The sequence below is a fragment of the Embiotoca jacksoni genome, unplaced genomic scaffold (assembly GCF_022577435.1).
Source record: "Embiotoca jacksoni isolate LCO1_2020_lvr unplaced genomic scaffold, fEmbJac1.0.p SCAF_16, whole genome shotgun sequence".
NCBI lineage: Eukaryota > Metazoa > Chordata > Actinopteri > Embiotocidae > Embiotoca > Embiotoca jacksoni.
The window spans coordinates 6,311,151-6,323,181 of NW_027185296.1; the positions used below are offsets into that span (position 1 = coordinate 6,311,151).

At 42.0% G+C, this 12,031-nt stretch overlaps 2 protein-coding genes across 3 annotated transcripts in view; both read left to right on the plus strand.

Annotated features, from left to right (window-relative positions):
- The first annotated feature begins 73 nt into the window (after positions 1-73).
- Positions 74-7,471, plus strand: cope (COPI coat complex subunit epsilon). Its single transcript, XM_069150511.1, has 10 exons — positions 74-201; positions 392-454; positions 588-688; positions 1,096-1,248; positions 1,813-1,866; positions 2,131-2,212; positions 2,551-2,706; positions 4,983-5,051; positions 6,716-6,790; positions 7,145-7,471. The coding sequence occupies exons 1-10, from the start codon at positions 100-102 to the stop codon at positions 7,196-7,198; spliced, it is 909 nt and encodes a 302-aa protein (XP_069006612.1). The 5' UTR covers positions 74-99; the 3' UTR covers positions 7,199-7,471.
- A 248-nt stretch (positions 7,472-7,719) lies between these two features.
- The window catches only part of cers1 (ceramide synthase 1), a 30,887-nt gene continuing 26,575 nt past the window's right edge, over positions 7,720-12,031 (plus strand). Inside the window, exons 1-2 of one of the 2 annotated variants that reach the window (XM_069150519.1) lie at positions 7,720-8,126; positions 8,672-8,912. In XM_069150519.1, coding sequence (XP_069006620.1) covers positions 8,107-8,126; positions 8,672-8,912 — 261 coding nt within the window. In that variant the 5' untranslated portion in view covers positions 7,720-8,106. Of the gene's footprint in view, positions 8,913-12,031 lie in introns of both variants that reach the window. The other variant, XM_069150520.1, reaches the window with a different exon arrangement.

Genomic DNA, 12,031 nt, shown 5'->3' on the forward strand with positions numbered 1-12,031 from the left:
CAATTGCACCTTGTTGTTAAACTCCATTTCCCACAATCCTCGGTAAATCATAAAACGGTGACGTATTTTTGCTACGTGTCCGGAAACTCTGTAGTCAACATGGCGGCGCAGCAGGGCGATGTTGACGAGCTGTTCGACGTGAAAAATGCATATTACATCGGCAGTTATCAACAGTGTATTAATGAGGCTCAGAAGGTGAAGGTAGGTATCACATGTAAACATTTAACTGTCGTAAAGTGTATTACGTTGTTCATTGTTGCACCTCTTTGGCTAAAAAAAAAAGCAGCCAACGCTGCGTTTGCCAGCAACAGTGCTAAATGTATTAGCTTCATATTTCTCTCGAGTGAACTGAGTTTGATATTAAACTGCAACTCGTGTTTTTCCTTTGAAGCCGTCATCACCGGAGAAGGAGGTTGAACGGGACATGTTTTTGTACAGAGCGTACATCGCTCAGGTAAGCCCGAGTGTCCCAGTGAGATTCATCATTCACGTGTCATCAGACACAATCAAAAAATAATATATATATATATATATATATATATATATACACATCTAACCCTGGTGTCTTCTGTCCCGTGCTCTTGCAGAGGAAGTATGCTGTTGTCCTGGATGACATCAAGGACAGCTCTCCCCCGGAGCTTCAGGCTGTGAAGATGTTCGCGGAGTATTTGTCCAGCGAAAGCAAAAGGTGCCAGTTTACATTTAACATTTAGTTCATCAGGGAAGGAGCACGAGACCGGACAGGAGGGATAAAACACAACACTACGCTGTTTGTCTACATACTCTATGTCAGTACTTTTATTCACATTTTTAGCAAAGGAATCTGTCAGTATCAAAATTTGACAAAGCACCAAATCAACTTTACTTATATATATATATATATATATATATATATACATGTCTACAATAAAAGTTGAACAAAGTTAAGAAGCAACATTATTTTTTGCATTTTTGCCATTATCCAGGTAGTGCAGGATAGACAGACAGGGAATGAAATGGAGTAAGGTCTGGGTGATTGGGAATCGAACCGAGGACTCCCATTGGATCTTACCAGTAGGTTTATTTATACATATTGTTGTTGTTGTTGTTGTTCAGGGATGCTATTGTTGCTGATTTGGACAAGAAGATGGCGAAGAGTGTGGATGCCGCCAACACCACCTTCCTCCTCATGGCCGCCTCCATCTACTACCATGAGATGAACACTGATGCTGCTCTCAGGACTCTGCACCAAGGAGAAAGCCTGGAGTGGTAAGAGGGGATCAAAATTATACTTTTTTTTACCATGTGTCAGCAAGATTTTGTTCACGGCCCACTTGAAACTTATTTTACCGTATTTCACTTGACGGATGGAAATACTTACCAGAAGGTATGAAAGATCATTTGAATGTTTATTGAGAGAGAGAGAGAGAGGAATGGATCTTTTTTTTTTTTTTAGAGAATTTGCTTCTTGATTCACTGTGCTGCCAAATCTTCAAAAGTAAACAAACATGCATTTAAGGGTAATGTGGGTGTGTAAGAGATCAATGACATTTGTATACAAAAGTCATTGGTACTCTATTTAGTCTGGCATTTTGGTAAATATGACAGAAACATTCATGAAAAATCAACATCAGACTGTAAAGGGTTCATTAGAATATGTAGACCCTACAGAGTCGAGTCCATTAATTTTGTTTTGTGAGTTGAAGTGGGTATTGGATGTGTACTACATCCGGCCCACATTTTTCTCCCCGTTGGTCTCTCGGTTTGGTTGCGTTTTGAGGAACTCGGCATAAAACTGACAAGACTGACACTAATCATTTGTTCATTCATCAGTATGGCCATGACCATTCAGGTGCTGCTGAGTCTGGATCGTTTGGACCTGGCAAGGTATGGTGTTTTTTAATGTTGTCATGCAAAATACATAAAAAATAAATTATTATTTAGTTTTGTCACCTCAAGGCTCATAGAAAAATCTAAGTGCGTTCATTACAAACTAATATAACGTTGGGTTACTTAACATAATCCCTGGTTCTTTGCTAATGGTTGTGTAGTACAAAGTAGTAAAATGTTTGCATAGATAAAAACAGACACTGTTTATATTGAGGCTGTCTTCCTCAAGTCACAATGACAAAATATTTATTTCTTCGCCAGGAAAGAGCTGAAAAAGATGCAGGAGCAGGATGAGGATGCTACTCTAACCCAGCTAGCCACAGCCTGGGTTAATATTGCAGTGGTGAGGAGAAAAGCATTCATTCATTTCTGTAACATCACAAAGATATAGGATCAATACATGAATAAATGCTCCGTCATGAAAAATTTGTTAACCCTCTGCCCACAGTGGAGTGATCAGAGTAATGTGTCTGAGTGTACAAGTACATTAAATTCCTCTTAATCACATTATCAACACTCAGGTTGTATTGTGATGGACCGAAGCGCAAGCTGGATCGACTGTTTTACTAAAACGGCTCATGTTGCATATATGTATCCCCAACACTTTAAAAAAAAACACGTGGTGCACTTATCAATAACCCCCAGAGTGATCGCTGACTGACGCTCTGCTTGTTGTTTCAGGGTGGAGAGAAGCTGCAGGATGCCTACTACATTTTCCAAGAGATGTCTGACAAGTACTCGTCCACGCTGCTGCTTCTCAACGGGCAGGCGGCCTGCTACATGGCTCAGAACAAGTGGGAGGAGGCTGAGGGAGTGCTTCAGGAGGCACTGGATAAGGTTAGAAGACTGTAGTCCGTTCTTTGTTTTTGACTCTTGTTTTCTATCTTCCTCTCTGAAATATATATTGGCATATTGAGCTTGCTGTAGTGGAATCACTGTATATTCACTTTTTAGTCCCCATAAAGCCTTTCATGCCTTCTTTTTGAGGATGTTTTTCGATCCACATCATCCATAAGTAAATCCTTATTAAATGCTTGCTGAACACAGGGGAGTTGTTGCAGAGGTGCTATGTAACGTGAATATAGGGTTAAACCTTATCAACCAAATTCAAATTTTTACCAAAACCCTTTAGTAAAAGAAAAGTCACGAGTATACTAGTGGAAATGACTCACTTTTAGCTTAATAATGGGGAAATGTCAATAAGTCATAAGCAACAATATGTGACAAATCAGATATGTGACCATCTGTTGAGACTTCCTTTAATAATGTAATGTGCAGTTGGAAAGAAAAAAAAAAAAAATCATCTGGCCTCATTGTTACAGCAGATGGCAGCACATACTCTTTATGTAGCCCAACATTAATGTGCTTCATTTCTAACAGAGTTCAGCTTGGCCTGTAAATGTTTAGTGTTGTATTATATATTATGGATTTTTGTTGACTGTAGTTGTAAAAAATTACATCTCTCTCTAAATGATCATCGTCTTCATTGTGAATGGATGTGTTGGACACCTCCTGTCTATTAGCCAGATGACTTTGATGAATTAGTAATTCAGCACCATGACGTAGACCCCAGGTTCATGGTGTCTTGTGTGGGAATCATCCCACAGTCGTACTGGTTACATTTTTACAAAACAGCGGTTATCCATTGATGTTGTCTCTCCACGAACACACAACAGGAATGTAATGTGACTTATCAGTGCTCGCGTTCTGTCTCCCGAAGGCAGCCAAATGGTTTTTTGTGATAGATCAAATCAATAAGCAGAAGTGATAGTTTTGCATACATACACTGAGAAATATACAGTTTTGGAGTGACACTCATAATTCCCTTCTACTTCCATTTTAAATGGCAGACTGCAGCATTAGACTGGATCACCGCAGCACATGGCGAGCTCTTTTAACATTTATTAGCAAAGTTTGACTGTTCAACAACATCCAGTTGGCCATAATTACATTGTGACTAGTTGGAATCTTTATTCAAGATATCGTTGACATTATTCTGACTTGTTAAAGCGACATCTGTAGAGTCAGTTTGGACTTCCAAAAAATAGCTGCACATATCATAAATGTCATTATGACTTATCTGTGGTCAAGTGTGACGTTGCTCGTGCGAGGCTTCCTATTAAATATTGGCCCTGCAAAGCATTTGAACCACAGTTAGCAGAATCAATAGCTTCTGCTGTATGCGGGCAGCAGCATTAACGGCGGTCAAAAACTCAAACTTCAGGCTTCTCTGACGTGTCTCAGGATCTTGCCAAATGGTTGCTGAGCTACCTTAAGTTGCTTTCGCCTCCCTCTGACTACAATTTTTAATATAACTAAAGATTTCTGCAACATCCTTTCACCCCATCAAAACTCAAAATGTATTTAAAAATATGTATAACTTGATAATGCATATTTACAATTAAATTACGACTATTCCTAATTCCAGTTCATGATATATACAAACAGGGTTTTCCCACCATCGTAACAATTATGTGCAGCACTCAAGTGTTTTTTCACAACACTGAAGCCACTAAAAGCTTCACTTGAAGTTTTGTTTTCACAATGTTCGGTGATTATTCTTTTCATTTCAGACATTGCATATTTAGATAAATATTGTTTTGACAATAATCCAAACTTACGTGAAAATGCATAGTTTTTAGTCGGACTGCTGTCCACCCACCGCTGGAGCCACAGCAATAGCCCTGCAGAAACCGAGAAAACCCCGAACAACTCCCACTAAATTTAGGATATCTAAAAAAGGAAAATGTACCCATGTTGAACCGGAATTACAAGTCGTCATTTGTTAAATAGAAGGAATTATGGTGTGGATATCTGAAATGTTCTTTCCGACCCGGGAGAATTGAATTTTGGATATCTCCAATACATAAATCCAGTGTTGCTATAATGTTAAAATAGCCATTGCAGCTACTTGCAACACCTTGTTGTCTGCTGTACTTGTGACAGAGAATTCAGATCATTTTCCTTTAGTGTGTGCTCCCAGCAAGAGACACAAAACGTGCTACACAGAAGGTACGATTATCTTTCACGGTCTAGTTTCCACTCGTCCTGTTAGCTTTGTGAGAATAAGCCTGTGAATTTCTGTATCTCTCTCTTTCTCTCTCCCCTATCAGGACAGCAGCCACCCTGAGACGCTGATCAACCTCATAGTGCTGACCCAGCACCTGGGCAAAGCTCCCGAGGTGAGACTTTGGACTCTAAACTGTTAACGACGGCACTGTTTTTAACAACCATCAGTTCAGCAGTTTCCTTCAGACAAACTGGTCCTCTGTCAAAAAGGACTTCAAACAACGTTGTTCAGATGCACATGTTCGCTACTTCATGTGTTTGTTTTGTGTAAATCAGGAAAACATATTCCAGCGAGCAACGTCTTTTATAATAGAAAGTATTGCTCATGTATATCTGTTGGTTTAGAGAGGTGTGTGTGTGTGTTATACAACCTGAAACTCAGAGTTCATGAGATAAAGACTCAACTATCTTCCTTCCATCTGATGGACTTGATAGCAATGTGATAGGATGCTGACCATTAACTCGCAGTCACCATTAAAAACGCTCTGCCTGTGATAACCGCTGATTAGCACACATCACTCAAGGTTAACTGGAATTATGTGGACATTTCTCTGCAAACTGGCTTAAAAAATGCCTTATTTGTGGGTATGACAGAAGAGACTGAAGAGACTTTATGACTGAAAGGTACTTTTTGCCTAAATTGAAGTGAAACAAAGTTTTCCAGTTGGTTGTTCCAGACGACGACAGACGGTTCGACTCGCTGCTTCTGTGCAGCAAAAATATGATTGTTTTCCGTTTCCTCCATCATGACTGAAATGAGATCAGAAAGTTTCCCAAGAACAAAGCTGTTTGGCGACTTTCAAACGGCAATATTGAAAGTACCTTCGTTCCTAGAAGCTCTACAATCCACAGTTCGAGCAGTAGTTTTACTCAATGACATAAAATATTTATGACTAATGGCTAATTTAGCAACAAGTTAAGTTTTGGGTATAAAAATCATCATTTGACACTGTGTACAGCTTAGTTGTGGTTTCATCATATTCGATTGACAGTGGCTGGCAGCGGGTTGGTTGGCGCACAGTGTTTGACATTGACTGTGTTCCAAATGACGTACTTCCCTTAGTGCACTCGCATATAATAGGCTTACATGTTAGTACACTTACCGATGTTGTACTTGACTATCAAATCGCACACTACCGTACTGCACTCACCAGAAATAACTGGAATAAATGCATCACCTGCCAATATATCGACCAGCTTCATTTATTTTACCCAGAAGTTAACGTGTTTCTTACCCTCTGTTTATCACAATAAACAAACTGAAGGCTCCCGTCCAGCAGCAGTATGGTGGGACTTGGTGAAAAATAAACACTTTAGCACAGTTTTCAGCAACAGCTGCTGCTTCCTCGGCCGTGAGTGTAGAAAGAGTCCAGTGTTTTTAACAACTCAGTTTGTGGACTGTTTTGAGTTCACTATCCAGGGAACTTATAGTGCACTCCATGTTTCCACACTTGACGCACTTATGCGCTCCAAACACTGTTCGTACGTAAGGACACGGTTTTGAACACAGCAGTTGTCGTCTTCCACCCGGTTGTCAGCAACTTCAGACTGCAAGAGCTCAGACAGGCACGCACACGTGCAGAAATCTCCCGTGAAGGAAAAACAAACAATTTCAGACCCCGAAAAACATGTTCCATTGTTGACAAACCTTCATAACCTTTGCTTTGAAAACCTATTCTTCGCAGGTGTTTAAACTTTGTCCAGGAGGATCTTGTTAGCTGTTGCTTACTGTTGTCACTGTCTAACTTCAGCATGATCTGTCTCTGTCTGTCATCAGGTCACTAATCGGTACCTCTCCCAGCTGAAAGATGCACACAAAGCCCACCCATTCCTCAAAGACTATTTAGCCAAGGTAACTCACCCGTGGTTGGAGGGATACCTCTGTCCCATGTCCAGGACTAGTTAGTCTCAGAACACCCACCGACCGTTGTTGGCACGCCTTCTTGATTGTACTCTGTTGTCATTTAATTACCTGGCTTGAATGTCACGATGGTTCGGCAGCCGATGTCCAGCTGATGCATTAAACGCCAAATCTTTAGCCTTCGTCACACGTTGTGTTGTTATGACACAAGAGCGCAGATGTACATAAACGTGCTAAAACTGGGTTACACCGTTAACAAACAACCCCATGCCATGCACAGCTGTTCCTATATTTTGTATTTCCGCGGTGTGTAACTGTTTCCTCCGCTCTTTGTTTTTCCTGCAGGAGAATGAGTTTGACAGACTATCGATGCAGTACGCTCCCACCGCGACGGCATAAAACATCTGCTTCTACCGAGGCACCTTAACAGTGGACTTTAGTTCAACACCACGAAGTCAACACACAGACACTCTCTCTGTCACTTAAATACACTTGTTTTGATACTTTTACTTGGCTGTGTTATTTAAACCACCCTAAAGTCGTAATTTCCCTGGGGGGCGGGGGGGCAGACGAAACATGTCAGTCTGCCTCCATTCTTTAGAAATGTGCATTTCTTTTCCTGACATCTGTGATGCAAGCATTCCTTTGAAATGATAATAAATGTTTAATACCGGTACCGTGTCCCCTGTGTGGATCTGTGTGCAAGCAGAAGGAGGATACATGCATGAATTCGAGAAAAGAAATCCAATCACGAGGAGGAAGTGCTCTCTGACATCTGAGCAAGATGTAAACGTGACGCCTTTGTGTGTTACTGTCTCTTTAAGTCATCCTTTGTAATCCTCGGTGCTTCAAGCAGAGGGTTCAAATAGAAGATAGCGGTCCTAATTACGTCACGCCCCCTCTGCTTTTTTTTTTTTTTCTCCTCCTCATTTGGCTAAAACGCGAACGAGCTGTCCCCGTTTCGACGCACGAGTTGGTCCCCGCGGAGAGCAGCGCGCGTCTTGTCAGCCTCAGACACGTTGACCAGCGGGAGGAGGAGGAGAAGCAGCAGCAGCGGCGGCGGCCTCCTTCACAGGATAATACCCCTTCTTTATTTATCCTTTCCTTTTCGCTGGAATAACTCGCCTCCGTGTGCGGATTTGTTGTGAATCTGCTGCTCCGGCTCCCGCAGCGGCTCAGAGACGTTACATAAGGCGAATAACGGACGGAGATGAGCGCGTGTGTGACAGCGTAGCGGCACAATAATCTGGTTGGGTTTTGGCGCTGGAAAGGCGGCGCAAACGGCGGACCTCGATCTCAATTCGCTGATGTGTGTGTCCTCGATCCGGTGATTAAACCAACTCGTTCAAGTAGCTCGCTGGCTCGGAAGCTGCTGCTCATGCTGGTCCATTCACTATCGTGCGCGTTTGATTTAACTCGGCTAGGCGGCTAACCGGGACGCGCTGCTGCCGCAGATGAGCCGTGTGCGTAGCGGGATGGTGATCAGAAGAAACCTCCAGCAGACTGGCGCTAATGGCTCAGATTAATAGGCAAAACGTGTTTATTATTTAGTTTGTTTGATTATCAAATCCAGCTCTTGTCGGTTTGTCTGGTCAGACGTGGTGGGCCCTGCCATCATTCATAAAACTGTCCTGAAGGCGAAGAATGGGCCCACGTCTTAATTTGGAAAACAAAGAATTAGGCTACTGAAGAGAGTAAGCTGGTTAGATAAGCTTGTTCTAGCTGTTTTAGTTGAGCTAACAAACTGGTTGACCGATCGGTCTGGACTGTACTGCTCGCCGGACTCCCTCTGTTCCTCAGCTGGAGTAATTTCTCACGGGTTTTTTTTTTTGTGTGTGTGTGGCTGTGTCTGTGTCGCACCACAATGGGTAGCCATGCCGGGAGCGCCGGGCCGGTGGAAGTGGAGCCCATGCCGGGATACTTGGACCTCATCACCAGAGCCTCCACCGTCCTGCTTGGCGCATGGAGAGACTGTCGGAGCTGCGGGCTGGAGCTCTCCAAACGGACTCTCCTGGATAACGCGTACATTACCTGGACCGAAATCGCCCTGTTTTTCTTTTGCGCCTTCTTGTGGACGCAGGTCAGGCGAGGACTGACAGAAAGTCTGTTTAAGGTGGGTGACACACAATCGCTACACAGACTGATCTCCCAGCTCCCCTGCGTTCATTTATTTACACCGTTAAGTAATGATCCCAGGAGCCCATCGCTTTAATTGAAACCCCAGCAGTGCTGAAGTGTGGCCACTGAGCCTCCCATTTCTCAGGAGGTGGAGGTGCAGACACATGCGCTCATGCATGCAGCAGACTGAGTGGGAGGCGTCGGGTGTTGTTCGCAGGTGGGAACGGGATCCTGTAGAATTTGAGTTTACAGAAAGCAGTTAAGAGGAGAGAGAGCCTTCACCCTTACCGTCAGAAAATGTGAACACAGGCCACCAGCTGCTGCACACGCAGCTTCCCATCATTTTGGCTCTTGTGAGTCATTCAAGATGGTGGCACGTTCAAGTAATGTAAGGAAGTGTGTGCACATGTACCACCAGTCAGATACACGCGGTGGCTGCTGTGGGGTTCAAAGACATACTTAAGACATGAGCACAGCGTGTGCAGAGAGGGCCGTAAGGATGAAGGGAAGAAATGTGTGCTTGCTACACTCTTCAAGCAAATATTTGAACTGAGCATGTGTGACAAATGCACATGACTAAAGAAATTCTTGAAAACTATTCACATTTCCCATGTGGATATTCTGGTAGAATTTTTATTGATAAATGGCACTGAATTGCAATCTTACATCTTTGCAGGTGTTTTGTTGCTTTATGTTGTGAGGAAGTTTATTTATTTATTTTATTTTGTTTGTTATAATCCCAGCCAAGTTAAATCCTATCAAGACTGATATCAGTAAAGTATCTTCATCTGTAATTTGTAATCTGGTAACAGATTACATCTGTTGTGGTGCCAGTGCCAGTCTAAACATTTGTAACAGTCAGTATAATCCCAAAGTTGAAAGATTTGGGTTTTACACACGCACGCGCACACACACACACACACACACACACACACACACACACACACACACTGCTGAAATAAATCCTTTTAAAAGATTATAAATTAGGGGTGGGCAGTGATAATAAAATCCAGTATATTTAATTTTAATGTATAAACTCATAATTTAACAGCAGCGATATTCATAAAATCTTGCATTTCTGGAAATCAATTGAGAAACTTTTGATAGTAAAAGCAGTTGGTGATGTCTGTACAATCTAGTGAATTAGACACCTGAGAAATCTCAAGTGTTTCATCACATTGATTGAACAATCATATAAAAATCTAATATTGTCATCAGCCCGTCTTGCTCACTGATTTGCGCACCACGTTAGATGCATGCTGCTGTCGTAAAGTAGAAAAATCATGCTATGTTTTAAGATGCCTGACAATGTGAAATTACAAAACTGCAGCGTCTCTAAAAGCAGCATCTTACCTCAATGTGTCTCTGAGGCCAGACCGCTCAGGCTGTGCTCTGACAGACTGGCCCTGTGCCCAGGTCTCCTATATTCCCTTCACCCATCCAAGTCCCTCCACCCTGTTGCTGGGGAGGGGCCCTTTGCCTACAGATAGCCTGGATGTGGCCTCTGGCTCGTGATTGTGCCATCATCGGGGGGTGGGGGTGGAGTGTCCACACATGGTTAGATGATGGTGTCGGAGCAGTAGCTCAGGGCCTCATGTGTGAAGCCAGATGAGGTCTGAGAATGCAAAGAATGAGGCCTGTTCTCCCTTTTACATTATGTATGTGTGTCAGTGTGACTCACTGACTACTATATGGAACATTAAGGGTTGGACCCGGTGCGAGGATTGGAGACTGTAAGGGCTGTGAAGGATGAGGTGAGATTTTGAATGTGGATTGAATTAAGACCTCCTCAGTGTGCCCTTGGTTATTCAGTGCATGTGTGATAAATAGCACATTTACAGTGCTTACATTAGGGATGAGGAGGATGGGTTCAGTGTCAGGTCATCCGTGCGGGGATAATGCAATACAAGTATTGCTGTTATACATCACAGAAGCTGAGGAGGGCTGTCAGGAGAGCACAACTACATTGTTTGAGGTCTTGTTTGAGCAGAGCATAAGCCGCTGACACGGAACAAAACGGGATGCTTGCTCCCGTGTAAAGTTGGACGTTAAGTAAACCGCAGTGCATTTATTGACTTGTCAGTAATGAATGAATGTGTGGTTCTGCCGGGGTTGAAATCGCTGTGGTTTGTGATTCGGAGTAAAGTAGCTAAACTGTCATAGGCTCAATAAATTACAGTGCAGACGATCATCTTACTTGATTAGATTCAGAGTTCATGGCATATAGACATTACATATTAGACGTCAGTGGACAGAGCGCTTGATATGTAATCCTGTTGTGACCTTAATGAAGAGAATTATGATTTGATGTGAGGTGATGAATGGACGTTGTTGACTGACCTATGTGAAGCTCAAAGAATGGTGAGCTGAATAAATCATACATGCATTATTACATGTGTCAGTTATACAGAGAGGCATTTGTTTGTTAACTTTATGAAATTTGTTTGATTAGTTTTTGTATTATTCATTCTGCATGGATTCATGGATGGAAAAATAGACATGAGTTTCCCATGTTTCCTACATGGGACACTTGATCAGATGTATGACGCATGTTTACTATATGTTGTAACATATAATAACATGGGGAAAATATGGGGAAGAGTTTTCACATAGGAATCTACACGAGCTTCACACATTATGCCATGAAAACTTTTCCCAAAATACATGTTTCATATGTGCACAATCACATGTGTCATGTGATAACATGAGTGTTTGCACATGTGAAATCGATGTGTTTTTTGGTAAGGGAATATAAATCTGCAATGACCAGGTAATTTATTGATTAGCCAACTGACAGAAAATGAATCTGCAATTAATCTTTTCAAATTTAAGTATGTGCTACTTATTACTTTGTAGTAAATGTGATATTTTGGGATTTAAACCTTTTTTCTGATATTGAATGAGGTCACCTGCTGCTTTAGGTTATTGTTATGGGTATTTTAACTTATTTAATAGTGAAGAAAATAATTTTGTTATTATATAATGTGAATTAACAAGGCATTTAGTAGGTGAATACAGGTAGTAATATTGAGTCGGTCGACCCTTGCAGTGTTATTCTGTAATGATATGGCATTTGGTTTGTTCTTTAAAACAGATTAATACTCTGTAAAGAAA

What these genes read in the sequence shown, in the direction of transcription:
- cope (XM_069150511.1), top strand. Translation starts at nt 100, where the DNA reads ATGGCGGCGCAGCAGGGCGATGTTGACGAGCTGTTCGACGTGAAAAAT. An exon ending in ACAGAGCGTACATCGCTCAG is followed by an intron (nt 455 to 587) that starts GTAAGCCCGAGT and finishes GTGCTCTTGCAG; the next exon opens with AGGAAGTATGCTGTTGTCCT. An exon ending in CCTGGGTTAATATTGCAGTG is followed by an intron (nt 2,213 to 2,550) that starts GTGAGGAGAAAA and finishes TTGTTGTTTCAG; the next exon opens with GGTGGAGAGAAGCTGCAGGA.